This window comes from Myxocyprinus asiaticus, chromosome 12 (genome assembly GCF_019703515.2).
Source record: "Myxocyprinus asiaticus isolate MX2 ecotype Aquarium Trade chromosome 12, UBuf_Myxa_2, whole genome shotgun sequence".
NCBI lineage: Eukaryota > Metazoa > Chordata > Actinopteri > Cypriniformes > Catostomidae > Myxocyprinus > Myxocyprinus asiaticus.
Window position 1 is genome coordinate 42457591 of NC_059355.1, and position 19806 is coordinate 42477396.

The 19806-nt window shown below is 37.1% G+C and overlaps 1 protein-coding gene across 1 annotated transcript; it reads right to left on the reverse strand.

Moving 5' to 3' along the window:
• Window positions 1–352: 352 nt before the first annotated feature.
• LOC127448809 (immunoglobulin-like and fibronectin type III domain-containing protein 1) lies at window positions 353–18539 on the reverse strand. Its single transcript, XM_051711639.1, has 23 exons — window positions 18491–18539; window positions 18236–18358; window positions 17066–17205; window positions 16789–16888; window positions 16518–16559; window positions 16359–16407; window positions 15992–16175; window positions 15176–15289; window positions 14841–15003; window positions 14257–14529; window positions 13239–13685; window positions 12814–12938; window positions 12473–12614; window positions 12062–12355; window positions 11573–11869; window positions 11246–11425; window positions 11032–11160; window positions 10571–10879; window positions 10371–10456; window positions 10052–10244; window positions 9308–9604; window positions 601–927; window positions 353–357 (listed from the first exon to the last, which is right to left on the reverse strand). Exons 1-23 carry the CDS (start codon window positions 18537–18539, stop codon window positions 353–355), a joined length of 4068 nt encoding a protein of 1355 aa, XP_051567599.1.
• Window positions 18540–19806: the final 1267 nt, after the last annotated feature.

A 19806-nucleotide genomic window follows, 5' to 3' on the forward strand; every position in this document is an offset into this window, starting at 1 on the left:
GAAAATGGTTCTAATAATAGGACCAGAAAAACAAAGCTTTAGATGGAGACAGATTTTTTTGTCATGGATGCATGACTTTATACAGTAAGTCTATAATAGTCTATAATGTTTAATGCATTCATTTTAATTCATACTATTTTGCTTACATCCATAATGACAAAAAGATACACGAATGCACACAATAATCAAATGACAAAAACAACAGCAAAACAAAATGCTGTCGCTATTAGACATAATCAAATCACACATGAGCAGTTCATATTAATACATTAAAAATGTTAGGATATGGTTTTCATTTCCACTGACACCTTTAAAATGAAGATGAGTTGCTTCAAGATGTCATACTGATAATTCACTCTGAAACAGACAAAGAAATAGCAAAAATTATTCCTCAAACTAGTATAGTCTTCTTACTTACTTTCATAGCCAGTAGAATGGCACGTGAATGCACTGCAAGTTGCTTTGGATAAAAGCGTCTGGCAAACGCATAAATGTTAATGTAGCTCAAACCTTTGGCATATCAGATTGGTATAAAAACCATTGTGATGAAACTGATGTAAGTTCTTAAGCACAGGCATTTCACACATTCTAAAAGCATACCTCGGATTGTCAGCTGTGTGGTGCATTCAGCGCGGCCTAAAGAGTTTTCTGCCACTACTTTGTACTCTCCGTTGTCTTTGGCACCAACTCTCAAGATAAGCATGGAACAGACGCCACAGGTGTTAGAAATGTAGTAGTTGGGGTTCGTGTTGAGGCTGACGTTGTTGCGGTACCAGGAGACATGGGGAGTGGGGTCGGCTCTCACTGCACAACTCATGTAGCACTCGTATTTCTCTGGGCTAGTATGTGTCTTTAGTGGAACCGTGAAGATTGGCGCAGATTCAAAGTTGCAAGGTTTGGATGGGGCTAGGTTTAGACTGAACTTTTCTACAGGATATAAGATGTAACAGTAAAATGTAACAGTTAGTTCCTCTTATTTGATTTGCCAAAAGATGTTCCAAAAGTATTAATATAGCTAAAATATAATAGCATTGAGACACTTCACTATTTTGGTAACACTTTATAATAACAGTACATGAATAATCATGAATTAATACCTGAATTAATAGTTACTTCCACATGAATTAATGATGAGTTAAGGAATGGACTAATCAGGAACTAATGAAGAGCTAACATTAACTACAAGATGAGCAGGGTTGGGGAGTAACGAAATACATGTAACGGGAATACATATTTAAATTACAAAATATAAGTAACTGTATTCCACTACAGTTACAATTTAAATCATTGGTATTTAGAATAAAGTTACATTCAAAATGTATTTTGATTACTGAAGAGATTACTTTACATTTTATTGTCATTTGTTTCATTTAATATTTAGTCCTTTCAGATGGAAAAATTTATTCATATAAATGATGCGATCCAAAGTGCATTTGAACAGCGGTGAAACACTTTCTTATGATGTGTTACATTCATACGAGCAGACAGATAAGTAAGTTTGAAGTATGTTTGGAGCAGAAGAAATGGAAATAAACCTTGTGTAAATTGTCAGCTTTACGCTAAGCTAAAATGCTATTTCTAGCCATTTTACATGCACGTTACCAGGCACGATCGTATTTTTTTATCAAGAAAATTCACGTTGGATCATAATTTCTTTTTTCTAGTAAGACCTTTGATTGTAGGGCAAAACTCGTAATCTTGATAATAATTTTTTTCTTGTTTTCCTGTAAAAATATCTAAAAATCCTTATAACAAAATCAGTTTGATTTATCTTGTTTTAGAAACAACACTGCATAAGATATTTAGGTTTTTCAGAGAATGTATTTTTAACATGTGTATTTTGTCTTACTGTACTGGCAGAGTTTTTATAGTCACAACAAGTGAAAAATTCTAGCAGTGCTGAAGAAGTAATCCAAAGTATTTAGAATACAATACTGACCTTAGTAATCTAACGGAATTCATTTCAAATGACATTTTACAGCATGTATTCTGTAATCTGTAGTGGAATACATTTCAAAAGTAACCCTCCCAACCCTGAACATGAGTCATATGAATTCATGCATTAATAATGGTCACCTTAATTACATGTCAGTATATGTTTGTTAGTTAATGCATTTATTAACAGTAGGAAATAACTAAATCAAACAGGCTTTATAAGAAAGAATGTGAAGTACTTCAACCTTTAATTAAATATTCATATTTAATATTGTCAGAATTTAAATATTTTATACATTTAGCTTCTCCACAAATGACACTGAATGATGCAGCATAATTCTGCCATTTTTAAAATGGATATACAAATTCAGAAAAATACACAATTAATAATGATCACCAATAATTTTCTTTCAACCGATTTTAAGTTATTCTCCATCCCTTTCACTTCCTCACTCTACCACTCAATTCACTCATCATCCAAACTATAGAAATGGGAAAGGTTGTCTACGTTGATGGATCAGTATTTGTTTTTGTTATATATATTTCTCAGTATTTTCATGGTTACTTTGTGAGTTTCATCAGAACTCAAAATCAAAATTTAGAGTTGGGGTATTCGAGTTTGGACTCGGACTCGAGTCTGAGTCATGAGTCCAATTTTTATGGACATGGACTTGTTCCAGTTGAGTCCATGACATTTGTGATGCAATGAAAAAATAAATAAATAACAAAACAGAAATTAATGAACACATCTCTGTCTGCATGCAGCTGTATTAGTCCCTGAAGTCGTAGACATAGCCAGAATTGTTTCACTGTGTTTAAGCAAACACACACACACACACATACGCACGTGCCCAGGCACACTCATCAGTCAACCAATATGCTTGAATGTTACTATAGAGACTACTGTATAACATCGACTACCGAGGTGGCTGGCATGATGAAAACATAAAGACGGGTATGTATCCAATGTAACAGAAACTAAACAAGGCAGTTTCACACAACATGGGACTTGACAACTGGTAAAATTGCATGTGGTGTTTATGCAGCGAAGACGGTGCTCGCATTGTGGTTTCATCGTGGTTCAAATCTTAAAATCAAGAGCTTAATTGAGTCAAGTCACCCACATCATGTCTCTCACAGTTTACTAAAAACAGCATATCGAAATAAAATGCATAAAAATAGTATTAATATTGGATATTCAGTCTTTTTAGGCGTACTGTATCTACACATGTAGGCTTCTGTAGTCTCTTGTGGTCCATGCAGTGTTGTCAGCTTGAACTGGTGCATAATAGCTTGATGAATTAACCGTGTAACTTTTTAAATAGTCGGGGAAAAAAGCATTATTGCTAAAGCAGATAGCAACTCTAAACAGATAAACAGAACCTATTTATTATTGATTGACTATTTTCATAGCATTGACAAGCTGCTTAAAATACTTTCTTTTACAGCATTTGTCCACCATTCACAACTTTCAACCATGCACAATAAAATATTAAATTCAATGAATTTATTATTCAATGAAAGCTAAATGTATGAAGCTAAACTGCATGTTACGAGATGAATTTAGTTGGTTATGACGTTTTTATTTTACATTTTTATTTTTATTGTAAACAACCTGGTAACTTATGCACGTCTTTTTTTAGCCTATATCTCTGACAATTTTGAAGAACAATTATGTTAAATTTATGACTCAAAATTATTATTCTCCATGTTTTTGCTGTTAAAGAAGAGCTCAATGAAAATTTATTTGGTTGCTATTTAAAGATTTCAGACTGATTGCAGACCAACGCGGCTGCCGCTCAAGCAAATATATATATTTTTTTATCTTCTGTGGCAGCTGCTGCGAGATGCACACGGATGCATCAGGGATTTAGGTACATTAACAGCACGCAGAACTGCCCTGCATTGTGTGGTTTCGCGCAAATTAACTAGAAAATCATGTCCGTGACAATATGGCCCTAATATTATCAGTGGGCTTTTCCAGTATTTTTGGGTGTACCATATGCAGTCAAATCATGAGACGTAACTTCTCAGCAAGTGCTAATTACTACTGTGTTGACTCATTTGTATGTACTGTATTTTCCCAAATCAGTCGGCAGATAGAGAAAAAAGATTCAGAAAGAAATCTCAATATAGACTATTATTTATTTTCTAAGTAGAAAAAAACTAAATTAAAATTAGAAACATAATAACCTTGGTTGTAATGACTAACACAGCTTTCACTTTATTTAGTCTATGTTTAAGTGGAGGGGAAAAAACAACAAATAATTGAAAATGTCAACAGAACGCAATAAGAATTGTGCTGAAGGACAGTTTTGTATTCATACACCTAAAGCATATGCTTTCATTCTGAAACCACTTTGAAGTCTGTTCAGCAGGATACTAATCATAATATATATATGAAAGGCAACAGAGGTGTTCCGTGTCTGTAACTCACTCTATGTTGTGTCGATGTAGTGACACTAGGGGTTCGATCTTGAGAGCCCCAATCACCTTTGCTTAAAATAGGAAAGGCCAATGAAAATTGGCGAGTGGAATTTGCATGCCACTCTCTGCCCTGGACATACGGGTATAAAAGGAGATGGCGTGCATCACTCATTCAGATTTTTTCTTTGGAGCCGAATGCTTGTGTGTCCGTCCTCTCACCTATTGCTATGCTGCTGGATTTTTTACGGCATATATCAGCGGTCACCCTCGCACGGTCGTGTGTGGTGCTTCCCCAGGGCACTTCGGCTGTTACCAGCGAATGCCTGAAGTTCGGGCCGGCACACTCTCACGTGATCTTGAGACCCCAGCCCGGTTACGTGCCCAAAGTTCCCACCACTCCTTTTTGGGACCAGGAGGTGAATCTTCAAGCGCTCCCTTCAGAGGAGGAAGACCCTGCCTTGTCATTGCTGTGTCCAGTTCACGCCCTGCACATCTATCTGGACCGCACGCAGAGCTTTAGACACTCGGAGCAGCTCTTTGTCTGTTCTGGAGAACAGCAGAAGTGGAAAGCTGTCTCAAAGCAGAGATTAGCCCATTGGATTGTGGATGCCATTTTCCTCACATACCAGTCTCAAGACTTGCCGTGCCCCTTGGGAGTCTGGGCGCACTCCACTAGAGGTGTTGCATCCTCCTGGGCACTGGCAAGGGGGGCCTCTCTAGCAGACATATACAGAGCTGTGGGTTGGGCTACACCCAATACCTTTGCGAGGTTTTATAACCTACGCATAGACCCTGTTTTGACCCGAGTGTTACGTGGTAACAGCAGGTAGACCGGGCGGCCGGTTGAGTGTAACGCTTGCATTGCACCTTTCCCCTTTTTCAAAGGTGATAATGTGCGCCTTTTTGTCCACAACAGTTCCCCGTACCTGGTGAACTCCGGATGCCGCTTTAATTTTTAAGCACTGTTCGGTGACAAACTCGGCGGAGGAGTAATGCCACCTGGCCCAGTACTCATGGTATTTCCCATTTTTAGGTGAGCCCATGTGCTCAGGCTCAGTGCTCCATGCATGGTGATTCCCCCTTGGTAATCCCGTATGATGAGTTTCCACTGTTCGTTTCCCCTTAGGTGAACCCTGTGTTTCCCCTCATCAGAGCCTTCTCTGCCTCGGCCACTGTGTTGCGTACCCTCTCTGTAGATAGGATCCCCCTGTGGTATCATTCCATATGTGAACTTCCTCGTTGGTAAATCCATGTGAGGTATGCTCCACATGTTAACCTCCCTCCGGCAGGATGTGGTCTCCGTAGTGCTCTCCTTCCTGGAGAGGGAAGAGCACTTCCCAGCGCTATTCTAGAAAGTGCTCGGTGGGAGACTGCTTAACAGCAAATTAAGAAAGGCACCACCGGTAGCCTACTTGGTTGAGTGCCTCCTCCCCCCTTACGGGACTAGGGAGACGCCTTACCTAACTCACTGGAAGGTCACGACGTGGTTTAGCACTCGCTGTGAGGCACGCATCAGCTTGCCCATGTCCAATCTTCTGTACCTCGTGACATGGTTCAGCGCCTGCGGCGTTTCCTATAGGAACCCCTAGTATCACTATATCTACACAACGTCGAGTGAGTGACAGACAGGGAACGTCTTAGTTACTGATGTAACCTCTGTTCCCTGATGGAGGGAACGAGACGTTGTGTCCCTCCTGCCGCGGTGCTGAACCGGCCGCTGACATGACCGGGACTATCTATCGGCTCCTCAGCATAAATCTGAATGAGTGATGCATGCCATCTCCTTTTATACCCGTATGTCCGGGGCGGAGAGTGGCATGCAAATTCCACTTGCCAATTTTCATTGGCCTTTTCTATTTTGAGCAAAGGTGATTGGGGCTCTCAAGATCAAATCCCTAGTGTCACTATATCGACACAACATCTTGTTCCCTCCATCAGGAAACAGAGGATACATCAGTAACCAAGATGTTTTTGTTACATTTATATTGACAAACTCTTTTTCTTAGTTGTGAAGTTTAAAATAAGCTTAAAATATTGATGTTGAGTTTACGGTTACAATTTTAATTACACTCAGACTCAACTCGGACTTTGCCTGTTATGGGCTTGGTCTTGAGTCCGACTTGGACTCAACTCGGACTCAGTTGTTTAAAGACTCGGACTTGACTCGGACTCGACTAAGGTGGACTCAAACCCAACACTATCAAAATTCAAAATTATGATAATGATTGGATCATCATCAACATCATCATCAACATTGTTATTAATAGTAATTTGTTTTGTTCATTTTTCCATGGACATTTGTGCATGTAAACATTCAATCATTTGTTGTGTGAACTAATCTAGATAGTTTGCTACATTTGTGCCCAGAACTACAGTATGTGGAGAGTTTGTTTCTGGTGGGACACTTATAAGTGGTGCTCTGTAGGTGTTAGCTGGCTGCTTGCAACTATTTACTATTGTAATGCAGACATTTTTAATCTAAAATTATTGGTTGTTTTGTTGGACTGAATTAAGGATTGAAGACAGAGTTTTCATAATATCCATTTTGATGACTTTATGTGCAGTATTTGAATTAATTTTGTTATTTAACATTTGTAGCATTTACATTTTGACATCAGGAGAGATAGAGACAAAACACACCTTATAAATCGACAAGTGTCTTGTATGTCTTAACAGGTATGTTTGGTTTTTCTTTTGAGTCTGTATATGTTTCAAAAGAGATATAATTTATTTAAAGCATCTTAGTGGAAGACTGAAACTTGTCTTTCGGTGTTGTTGTTTTTTTTTTCACATTAAAAAAACATTAAAGAAATGTTTTCCCTTTACATTTTGTTTTTTATTTTATTTTTTTATTTTTTTTGTATATATGCGGGTGAATTTGTATTTTCAAATAAGCAGATCTAAAAAATATCTTGGTCTTTATTTCATTAGTGCAAAAGGTTATGGATCAACTTAGTGCATGTGTATTAAATGATTTGTTAATGCAGCATAATGTTGTGACTACTTCGATGGGCACATCATTACTAACTCATTATTAACTACCCATGAACCCATGATTTGTTAATGCATCATCATGTCATGACTTTACTTGATGGGGCACATCATTATTAAGTCATTGTTAACTGCTCATGAACTATCATCAACTGATGACTTGTTAATGCAGCATCATGTCATGACTTTACTTTGCACATCATTGTAAACTTACTATCAACTACATATGTACTACACTATTATTCATCCCAGTTAAATCACATATTGGCTAGCATTGATTTGTCAAGAGGTAAAAGCTGAGATGTGGACATTGTCTGCGTATGGATGACGAGTGAACTGAGTGGTAGGACCCATAGTGGTAGGGTGAGTATGAAGAGAAAGGAATGGAGAATCACCCTTACCCTCATGCCATCCCAGATGTGTATGAGTTTCATCCTTCTGCAGAACTCAAACAAAGATTTTTAGAAGAATATATCTGTTCTGTATGTCCATAAAACTGTGAATGGTAACCAAAACTTTGAAGCTCCAAAAGCACATAAATGCAACATAAAAGTAATCCATACGACTCCACTGGTTTAATCTATTTCTTCTGAAGTTGTCCAATCGGTTTTCAGTGAGATCAGACCAAAATATAACTCCTTTTTCACAATACATTTCCTTGGCCATCATGATTTCAAAAACATTTACACTTCTATGCACCATCTAGCACTCAGTGTATACGTCAAGCACTAGAAAGTGTAATCGAGCTTGAAATCATGACTGTACCTTGAGACTGCAATGGCAAGATGTACAGTTAATTTTTGTTTTGTTTTGTTTGTTCACCGAAAACCGACTGAATCACTTCAGAAGACATGGATTAAACTACTTGAGTCATTTAGATTACTTTTATGCACTTTTTAAAACTTCAAAAATGTCATCCCCATTCACTTGCATCATGCATTCTATGGGCCTACAGAGCTGATATATTATTCTTCTATAAAATCTTCATTTGTGTTCTGCATACGAAACAAAGTCATACATATCTGGAATGGCATGAGGGTGAGTAAATGATGAGAGAACTATTCTCTTTTTTAATTATGACCATAGTTAACTATGCACATTTACTTCAAGGTTTAAGTACTTCACATTCTTTCATCTAAAGCCTATTTGATTTAGTTTATTTCCTAATGTTAATTAATGCATTAACTAACAAACATGTACTAAAATGTAATTAAGGTGACCGTTATTAATACATGAATTTATTTGACTCATGTTGTAGTTAATGTTAGCTCTTCATTAGTTCCTGATTAAATCATCATTAATTCATGCGGAAGTAGCTATTCATTCAGGTATTAATTCATGATTATTCATGTACTGTTTTTATAAAGTGTTACCACTATTTTTATAACTTTGCTTGTCTGTGTTCGCAGCGTTCCAGACCACAGTATGAGCGGTATGGAGTGGAAGCAGAGTGGGAAGTAGGTATATTGAAAATCAGAGGTATCTGTGTTTTTTCACTCCAGAATCACTCAGACTCGGGTTTCTCTCAACAGTTACCTTAAAGCTGGAAATGGAAATCCAGAGTAGAGCTGGAACAGCATGATTATATAACACTTTCTGTGCATTGTTTGGTGACACGCAAAGCTTGATGCTTTGGCTGCTTTTAAACTTTTTGTTGATGGAGAAGAAATGTACTGTACGAACTGGCAAAAATTTTTCTCAAACATAAATTACTTGATATTAACATCTTGTGCATTGGACTGTTGAATAAAAGCAATATAACTCTTGCAGTCAGGTGTTGTACTGAATATCAGCACAATATTCTATACTGATACTGATAAACAGTACAGCATTACTCTTACTTGTGAGATACTGCATAAATACAGTATATGCTATACAGAACAAGAATCTGAAAGAGTAGATTCATTATTCTTCATCAAGAGTGAACTTAAAAAGATAGCATCAGCCAGTTTACCTTTCTTCCTCACAACTCCCCAAGATTGGGACTCAGATGGTTCCGAGAGCCCTATGTCATTTTTGGCATACACTCGGAAGTTATATTCCCTTCCTGGCATGATGTTAACAGCTGTGAAGTTGTTATTGAACAAACAGTCAGCCACTGTCTGCCAGGTGCGTTTGATGGAGTCCCGTTTCATCACCATGTAATGCAGGTGATCATCCCGATTCTCATCAGGAGATGGGTCCCAGGAAACTGACAAGGTGCCAGGGACATTTTCTTCCAGCTCCACTGGACCAGGTGGTTTAGGATCATCTGTAAACATGTCAGGTATCCATGCACACAATTCATAATATTCCTCAGTATTACGTTGGTGTTTTTTCCAAATAGGATATGTCTCTTGGCCGACATCTTTTGTTGGTCCTGGAAGAACATTCCTGTCAAACAAACATACAGTCGTCCTAATCCCAACTTTAACCATTAACTACTCATGAAGTCTTATCACAGTCGATAAGAATATTGTTGAAGTTTGAACATCCTTGAACCTAAAATTGTAAACCACTTTTGTTTTTTTTTATTAGATTGTCACATAGACAGAGTCATTATGAACCTCTAGGGAACCCTTTCAAAAGTGTAGCTCTCTGGAGAACATTAGGTATGGGTGCCTAGAGGTATTTTATAAAATCTGATTGGTTGATAGGAATGTTGTTCCAGGATAACTGTAATTATGTTTTAGACCTGAAACCCTTACTGCTATCTCACCTGTAACTCTGATCTCAACACTGAATGTCTCCTGACCTACAATGTTCTTGACAATGATGGTGTAGATCCCAGAATCAGAACGCTCGGCAGATGGAATTAGGAGCTGAGATGTCCAATCTGCATTACTCACAGTTACACGTTTGGACACAGGTGCTCCATCTTTCAGCCAGATTATAGTTGGCATAGGGGATGCCTGCAAATGAGAGTTATTATTTTGGTATTTGAAATTCAGAAGGAAAGGTATTTGAGGTTATGCTAAGGTCTGTTTTGTTCATAACCATGCCACCAACATTTTGTAATGTAACAGGCATTGTGATACCTCAAAGTTTATGTTGATCCTAGCAGAATTTTCTGCTCTCACAACCATAAAGCTCTTCATTTTGCGATCAGTGAAATTTGGCCGTACTAAAAAGAGAAGGGTTCAAGAGTTCATGTAACTTTTCATTAATAAATACCTGTTTTAAATGGCAGAGATTGCAACAATAATACAATATTTCAAACTGTGTATTCATATTATACCAGGTGGGGGCATGGCAATGATATAGTTGTCCAGATCTTGGGGTTCCCCATCACCTCCTTCATTGGTTGCAACCACTCTTACCCAGTACATGGCCATAGATTTAAGACCAAGAATTGTATAGGAAGTTGAAATGAGGGGGTTTGAGTTGCAGCGACCCCAATCTGTGTTCTCAGCTGGCCTTAATTCCACAAAATACCCCTTAGCTTCATCTTGGACTCCTTCCTCTTCCTTTGGTTTTGTCCAACTCAAAGACAATGATGTATAGGTTGAATCAGTCACTCTCAGATCAATTACTTTACCAGGGGGTTCTGAAATCACAGATACAAGTTCAGTAGTTCAGTTGTAGAATTATTTCGCATTCTTGTTTCTTTGGGTTTTATGATCAGATTTAGAACATCTTGCACCATAACTGTTATTTGACCAAATAATTGTGCTAATTATCGTATTGCCACAGACTTACTTTTAGGATCTCTGGCTATCACAAATTCTGAAGGTGGGCTTGGTTCTCCAGCACCAGAAAAATTGATGGCTGACACTCGGAATTCATATTCCATTCCTTCAACAACATCTTTCACATCATACTGTTTGCCTTGAGGAGATCAATGGTTGAAATAAGCATTAGTAAAAGTATAAGTTATAAAGAAATAACTTTCTTTATACACAAAAGAATCAACCTTTGATTGGCTGGTCAGGGGGGTTCACTTGACCCCATAAGTTACTGCCTCTTTTTCGTTTCTCCATATTATAACCAACAATGTTGGTTCCACCAGTGTTGGTTGGAGGGGACCATGCCAGAGTGATGCAGTTCTTGAAGGCACTGACCACTTTGGGTGTAGAGGGTTGTCCAGGATATGCTGTAACAAATGAGTCACTTTTAAATTATCCTAATTATCAATCATTAGAGGTTATCCCATAATTCAGTAACCTCTTAAGATTGTCCAAGAATCAGAGAGATCATTGGAGCCAAATTTACAAAATAGAGATGTAAATTAATATCTCACCTTTGGTTCCAGCCTGGATGTCATCTGTCTCATAACTGTCACTGGTCCCCTCTGCAGTTATGGCCCTGATCCTATAGCAGTACCTTCTTCCATGGTCCACATCAGTGTCTTTGTAATGGGGCTCTCCAGGGATTTTTCCAATCTTAATCCAGGTGTTGCGTCCAATCTGGTTACGCTCTATGTTGTAGTTAATAATAGGAGAACCTCCATCATCCTTTGGGGGCCTCCACTTGAACTCCACACAGGATGCTGATGCTTCTATTACCTCAGTAGGTCCCATTGGGTTGGTGGGTTTATCTGCAATTCAAAGAAGAAATACAAATTACTGTTGGTCTTTGCTATTCAAGGTGAAGTATAAATTGGTGGATGAGTTGAATAATATTAACAAATTACATTGAGGAATGGTTAATTTCAGTGAAGACAACCATTAAGTCAACGTTTACTGCTTTAAAACAGAGTACATAATATTATGTGCCTTCATATACTAACCTAGGACAATCAGTCTTGAAAGGGCTTCAATGGTTCCAAACTCATTCTTGAGCTTGAGCTTTATTTCTCCACTGTCTTTGCGTTGACACTTCATAAGTAAAAGGCGACTGTGACTGGAAGACCTTTCAATCTTGACATGATTGTCCTCAAGCAGCTCCTCACCTTCATTATACCACTGCACTTTCATTGGATCACGACCCACAAAGTCCAGTTTGAAAATTGCATTTTGGCCAACCTTAATGATCACAGGCTCTGAAAACTTAGCCAAGTCATCTGGATTCAATCTTGGTGGGTCTGAAACATTAATATACAATAGCAAAAAAGTATTTTGTTATTTCTTTGTCTTGGTAATCTAAAGTACCTCTGTGTTTCACAATTATAATTAACAATCAGTGATTAATGACAAAATACCTTCCACGACCAATATTGCTTCCGTTTTACGTCCATCAGCCTCAAATCGATACTTTCCACTGTCCTCATCTGTGCAGTTAGTTACGATTAATTTATGGACTGCTCCATCTTTGATGATCTTCAGATCATCTTTGGCTGTTATCTATACAGATATTTCAACAATGTTATTACTTACTGACTGCAATAACTTCTACCTTTTTTATTTTCATATGATTTTTTTAATTTCTCATTTTTAGATATACAGTAGGTGTATTACAGTTGCAGATGGTGTAGATAACTCTTAGACTGGAGCTTGGAGCATTATGTTTAGTGTGCTGATGGGTTTTGTTTTCACTGTTTACCTCTTTTCCGTCCTTATACCAAATGCCATCACAGTTCTCACGGCTTAGCTTGCACACCAGTTCAGCTGACTGACCAATGATGGCATAAACATCTGACAGTCCACTGGTAAAGTGAACTCCTGGGTCTGAACAACAGGCACATTGACAACAGATCAGAGGTTGGTGTTTCTTCGTAAGCACTACCAGTCAAAAGTTTGAACACATCTACTCATTGTTTATCATTAACATTTTCCACATTTTAGAATAATAGTAAAGTCATAAAATCTATGAAATTACAAATGGAATTATGGAAATTGTGTAGTGACAAGTGTTGTGCACATAAGTGCACAGTATTGAAAGGATTCTTGAGAGTTAAAAGTCATCCATTATGGTAAAACATGCTATGACCGTTTGGTTAATGCAGTAAATTAGTACATCCATCTTACCAATTATGGTGTCTGGCACTAAGGGCCCTGTCCTCAATCTCTTTTTAGGCTCCTCACTGGGTGTCTCTTCCTCTGTGGGTGGTGGAGCAGCTTCCTTTGTTTCAGGTTCTGGATTTTCCTTCTCCACTTCTGGCTCAGGTTCTTGTTCTTCTGCTACGCCATCAGTGTCCGGCTTGGTTTCTACCTTAGGCTTGGGTTTAAGCTTAGGTTTAGATTTCGGTTTTGGCTGTACTGGTGCAGCAGGTACCTCCTCTACTGGCGGCTCTTTTTCTTTGACAGCGGCTTCCTCAGCCTCTATCTGCTTGCGCTGCTCCATCCTTTCCTCCCGCTCTTTTTGCAGCTTCGCCTGTTGCTCCGCAGCAATCTTTACCAGGTCTGCGCCACCCCCTCCTGCTTGGGTGGTTTTGCGGGCTGCTTTCTTGCCCCTGTTGTTTGGATCAGGGTCAGCTGTTCCAAAGGCAGACCAACATATGAATGAGGTGTTAATATTCTGGTCCTTTAGTGGAAAACTTACAGAATGCCTACATGGCGCTGCACAGGTATGTCCTACTTTCAATGATATAGTGGACTTAAATAGCCATTATGAACAATGCAAGCAATCAGTTTCCATTTGTGCTGCTTATTCATTAGGATTTATTTTTAAAGATACATATGATCAATTTTGCTATTTCAAATCATGAATCGTTAATTAGTACTCGACAGGTTGGTCCATATTTAAACTATATAATTGAGCAATCAATTAATTTCATATTATACAACTTAATCATGTTGCTTTCAGTAGAAGCATTTGACTATAATGTGAATAAAGGATTCTAATTGAATTCATGAATCAAAACTGCTGATGCAGACCTTCAATCAATGATAAGTGATCATTTGACTGGGAGTTGAATGTATTAGTTGCATTGATATCATTTAATATATATTTCTCATACTGTAGGTGTGGATCTGCACATATTAACATGTATATCAGTTAATCAGAAAAAACAATAATGTGGATAATGTCTGAATGTGATCTTACGGTCCACTATTAGCCAGGCATTACAAGACTTCATTCCAGCCACAGCTGCATAGATGCCTTTGTCCACTTGCATACAATCCTTCACCACAAGCCTATGGATTAGCATGTCCTCAGAGACAGTGATGTCATACTTTTCACTAGGTACCAGAGGAACATTTTTTCCCACCCAAGAGATCTTAGAGAGCGGAGCAGATAAGACACACTCAAACACTGCATCCTGTCTTTCCACAGCCTTCACTTCCTGAATCTTCACCAAGAAGTCCACTATTGGAACTGCAAAGATACAGATCACAAAGTTCTATTTCATTTTGGATAACTGTACATACTGTATATATATGTAAAATTGTAAAGGGCTAGTTCACCCTCATCAATGACAATTCTGTCATCATGGAACATACTGTTTTGTTGTGTGAATAAGAGTAGCTTGGACATGTTCTTTTGTGTTACATACAAGGAAATTAGCATTTGAAGATGGTGAGTAAATGGTGACAGGCTTTTAATATTTGGGTCAAATAACCCTTTAATATTGTACTTTAAAAAAGCTAGACATGGCTAACTATATTTACTAAATGATTAAAACTCACTTCTGAAGTCAGTGGAGAAGATATTGACCCCCTCAACATCCACTTGATACAATCCAGCATCTTCAGGATTGAGTCCATGAACACTAAAGATGAATTTCCTGCCAACTTGACGCAATGAATGCTTTTCATCTGTGTTGGTGTTGAACGGAACCATAACACCATCCTGTGACACAAAATGAATTTGAGAGTACACAATATTGTTTTTACTTTTACTGTCAGGCACAATGGTAAAGTGAGAAATGGTAAATGCTCTTTCTAGAGGACAGTGTAATAAAGTAAATAAAAAAAATTAGTCCAGCCAGCAACTAAAATTTGAATGTATTTATATACTTAACCTTGAACAGAAAGATTCTGGCACTGGGATCTTTGATGTCCATCTCAAATTCAAATTCAGCACATCCTGGCATCTTAATTTCAATGTGTCTCAGATTGGTGAGGTGTTCAACGTACTGTTGGAGAAAAGGCAAGTTAAAATATATATATATATATATTTTAAAAGATACTACAAGAGCTAGATTTACAGAGGCATTACATGCATGCAGTTCTTAAGGCAAAATAGTAAGAGAGCTGGATCAGGTATTTCGCACATCACATCCATTATCATCTTTTATTTTAATTCCTCTTTATAATTATATTGTCAGCATAAAAATAACAATAATAGTTTAATCAGAAAATGTAGATGAATTTCAGAATTTTCTTTATATTGGTTATGTCCTCCTTTTTGCTTTTATGAAAGCATGCATTCAAGCTAGCACGAACTTCACAAGTTTATGCAAAACCTGATGATCATGTTATTTCAGCATAATTTGAGAATGTTCCAAAGAGCATCTTGTGTGCTTCACTGTAAGCAAGGAAATCTGACCTTTTGTACAAAGGAGTTAATATAGTCAGTGTCACAATTTGCTTATTTGATTAATGGCCTAGAAATCCTGCAGAAACTTAAATATTATATGAAACAGAATTTTCAATATGGTCTCAGACTTTCGGATCTCAATGTATATAGTGTATATTTCAACATTAATTATTTTTAATAGGTTTGACCTTATAATTAAGAATTAGCAATAAATAAATAACTAAAATAAAAAACTGTTTAAATTAATTTACTTCAACAGTAGGTAATGATATTTGACTTGAAATAATTTGCATTGTACCTGTGACTGTTGCTCCTCCATCTCCATTTTCTTCTCATTCAGTTTCTTTAACATCCAGCGAAAATCTGTCACCCCGTATTCAGCACAGATGTGTTCATAGTCTTTCTTATCAGCACTCAGCAACAGTTCCCAGAATTTCTCATCTACTTCTCCATCTTTCCTCTCCTCTTTTTTGCGTTCAGCTCTGAAAAAATAAATAAAAATGTTTCAATGAATTAGAGCACACCTTCTTAATTCCAGGGTCCCCTCGCTAACATCATTGTTGGACACAGCTGTGTATGCATGTCAGCAAAGTGATAAGACAATGAGGTTTTTGTTTATGCAAGGTGTGCTAGTATCATCATTAGGATGATTATCAAGAACTTACCGGGTCCTCAGGGTCTTTTTTAAATCAGTGGCTGCTTTCTCTCGTTGTTCTGTAAAGAAGTAGAGTTGCACTGTTCATCTTTATGCTATAGGAATGGTCGTATTTAAATATGTTTTTTGCTCATTGCTTGACTTATTCAAGACTTAAATGCCAACAGACCTAATCGTGACTCCTGCATTGCTTTGCTCTTTTTGAATCCAACTGAAACAACAACAACAAATAAAAAATAAATAAATATACAAATAAAAAATAAAACCTTATATGTTATATAAATCATGCACAGCTTTGTAAAAGTCAGATATTAAATATACGTAAAATTATTAAACACATAGATAAATCTATTAAAATTAAGAGTTGAAAACTGATTCACTGGATTTATTTAAGTAGTTTTGTACTTTTGAAACTATGACACCAGTTCTGTTCTACTGACCTTCAATCACATTGAGAGTGACAGTGACCATAGCACGTCCAAATTCATTATTTGCAAAACACTTGTAGGTGTCTGCTTGATCAACTCCAACATTGGGCATCTATTAAATACAATATTGTTTCAATTAATATATTTCAAATACCAGTAGCACAAGAGAAAATGGCAGCAAAATTTAAAAAATTGAAGCTGTTGCTTTTAAAACCGTATGATTACACTTTGTAGATATTTATATATTCTTATTTACTGCTATTATGCAAGTTGCAGACAACTATAGCACCTGTAACTGATGTTCTTCTGTGTTTGGATCATACAAAACAATATATCTTTCAGAATCAGATATATCTCCATTGTTTCGAGCCCATGTAACGGTTGGTGTTGGATCTCCAGTAACAATAGCTTTGAAAAACGCAAACTTTCCTGTAAAAGGGTTAAACATAGTCAGTTAAGTGCTGCTGAAAAATACAACCTTGTCTCATAGAAACATCATACTATACCTAATATTTTGCTAAATCATTTTTACATGGCTTGTTTTACATATTACATCAGTTTTTTCACCCTGTTCCTCAAACAATGCTGTCTTATGATATCAAAACACTTTTACTATAGTGCATGACTTTTAAGGCAATACATTTTAACGTTGCATCACATAACTAACTTAATTTATAGGCTTGTTCAAATGCAATCAGATTACGCGGTAGCCACAAAATTACGATGTTACTTCATTAATTGCATTTTTTATCTCACATTTGCTTTTTATGATACTATCCGTTAGGTTTAGGTTTAAGGTTTAGGATAGGGAGGTAGGGATTGTTGATTTAAATCTTGATATGTAGTTGATTAACATTCAAAACCTCATCTGTTTGGGAGAAAATGTACATGCAATATGTGTAAGGAGCAACATAAAATACAGTTTTGCAGAAGTGTTGCCATTAGTACTAAAGAAACACTATATTGTCAAAGTATATAAACACCAGACCCATATGCGACTGTTATGCTTTCAATAAAAGATAAATCAATCAATCAATCAATCAATAAAACATTGGCTTTAATAGGATACTGACACATAAGCATTAATGAGATTATGCACTGATGTTGGGTGATGGAACCTGGCTCACAGTCAGCAATTCAGTTAATCCCTACGGTGTTCAGTGGGGTTCAGATCTGGGCTTTGTGAAGGCAAGTCAAGGTCTTCTACACTACACTCAGTAAATCATTTGCTATGAACCTTGATTTGTGCACAAGGGCATTTTCATGTTTAAGCAGAAAAAAGTAATTCACAAAACTCTTGCCACAAAGTTGGAAGCACACAATTCTCTAGAATGTCAATGCATGGCGTAGCATTACGATTTGTCTTTACTGGAATTAAGCGGCCTAGCCAAACATGTTCCTAAGAAGGCGGTGTTCACATACTTTGGCCATGTAGTTTGGTTTGGTTAAGCTGCTTTACCTTCTTGAATGGTAAGGGCAATAGGTTTGCGGGTGAAGTCGGGGTGGCTTTTTCCTGCTGGGATTTCTTCCACAAACTGGGTGATCATTACTCCTGGAACTCTAGATCGCTTTCTAATGGCCACTGATAAAATAAAAAGAGAACACAAAGTTAAAAGTTTTGATACTGTACACATATAATAAATGGATTTGGAAAAGATGAAAACTTTCTCAATGGAAAAACTCAATGAAAAATTTTAAAACTTAAAATATCTACCTTGCCCAGGTGCAGTGGGTTCCTCATCCTTACTTTTCCTAAACTTCATATTGATATGTGGGATTCAAATACCCCTTTCCTGTGGGATGAATTATATTTGAGATTAGTAATCATCAATTGGTAGAGCATGGCATTAGCTATGCCAAGATCATGGATTCGATTCCCACACAACATACAAACTTATGAAATCTGGATTATGAAGTCTGCCAGATGCTTCAGTGTAAAAGTGTACTGGATGAGCTTTCCTGACTTGATGCAGCTAATCTTCCAAGTTCTGATATAATTGTGAAGTTAGGGCAAAGTTTAAGATTTTGTTGCATTTTAAAGCATTTTAGCATTTATTGTAGCATTGAAAATTTGCTAGACGTGGATCTGATGAAATATTATAATGAAGATCTGACTCTAATCAGGTCTGTTCCCTGAAGCAGGGAGTATGGAGCTTAGAAGCTAAGCTAAGAGCTGCCGTCAGCTTTTCTCAGTAGCAACATGAAGACTCCAGCTGTCTGTGATGTACTTCATAGGGCAGTCACAGAGAAAAAAGCTGCAACAGTGTCACTTACAGCAATTCGCAACCTCAGGACTTAAGCAATATGTCTACTAGAGGAATGTAACGCTGACACTTTCTGAGTAAACCTTGCACTTGCTGAAGTCTCTATTAGATGGGTTTCTTAAAATCAGGCAAAAGACAGTAATTGTGTCTGGAGGTGGCGGAAAATGGTTCTAAATTATTACTGAGAAATAACTCGAAAGAGAAATAGCATTGTTGAGCCATGGGTTTCTAACTGGAATTTTTTCTTTTTTCTTTTTTTGGATAGCAGTTTTCTAGTAAAATAAGGTAAACTTGGAGAGACTTTCACATAAATTACTCAGTCATACTTTAATTTTGAAACTTGTGTGCTTTTAAAACGTAAGTTGCTTACAAGATACTACATAAGGACTATAAGGATACTACAACAGTTCGGTAGGAATGCTCCAATACAAAGTGTGTGTGCCGAGACTGCTAATGATTATTTAGAACAACATATGCCTATACCAATCATTTGGTGGTTCTGCTTTTTTTTGCTACCCTGCTTCAAATCACTGATAATGAAAAAGGAAAAAATATCAACTTCATTCTCTCTGTCTCTACATGTCTCTCTTGTTTCAGAGTACCTGACCTCAGTTATATAAAGAAAATACTGAAACAAAAAGCCCATTAACACATTGAAATTCTAACTCACATACTCCTATTTCTTGCGGTGTCGAGCTTTAAGGTGAGCAAACATGTTGTATTAAAAGTTTAAACGGTTGTTCCACATTGTGAAATTCAAGCAGTA

Excerpts from the sequence above, each read along its gene's own strand:
- LOC127448809 (XM_051711639.1), bottom strand. The coding sequence starts at position 18,539 with ATGAAGTTTAGGAAAAGTAAGGATGAGGAACCCACTGCACCTGGGCAA. Across the intron at positions 16,560-16,788 it reads CACTCTCAATGTGATTGAAG|TTGGATTCAAAAAGAGCAAA; the intron begins GTCAGTAGAACA and ends TTGTTGTTTCAG. Across the intron at positions 12,615-12,813 it reads GGTATAAGGACGGAAAAGAG|ATAACAGCCAAAGATGATCT; the intron begins GTAAACAGTGAA and ends ATATCTGTATAG.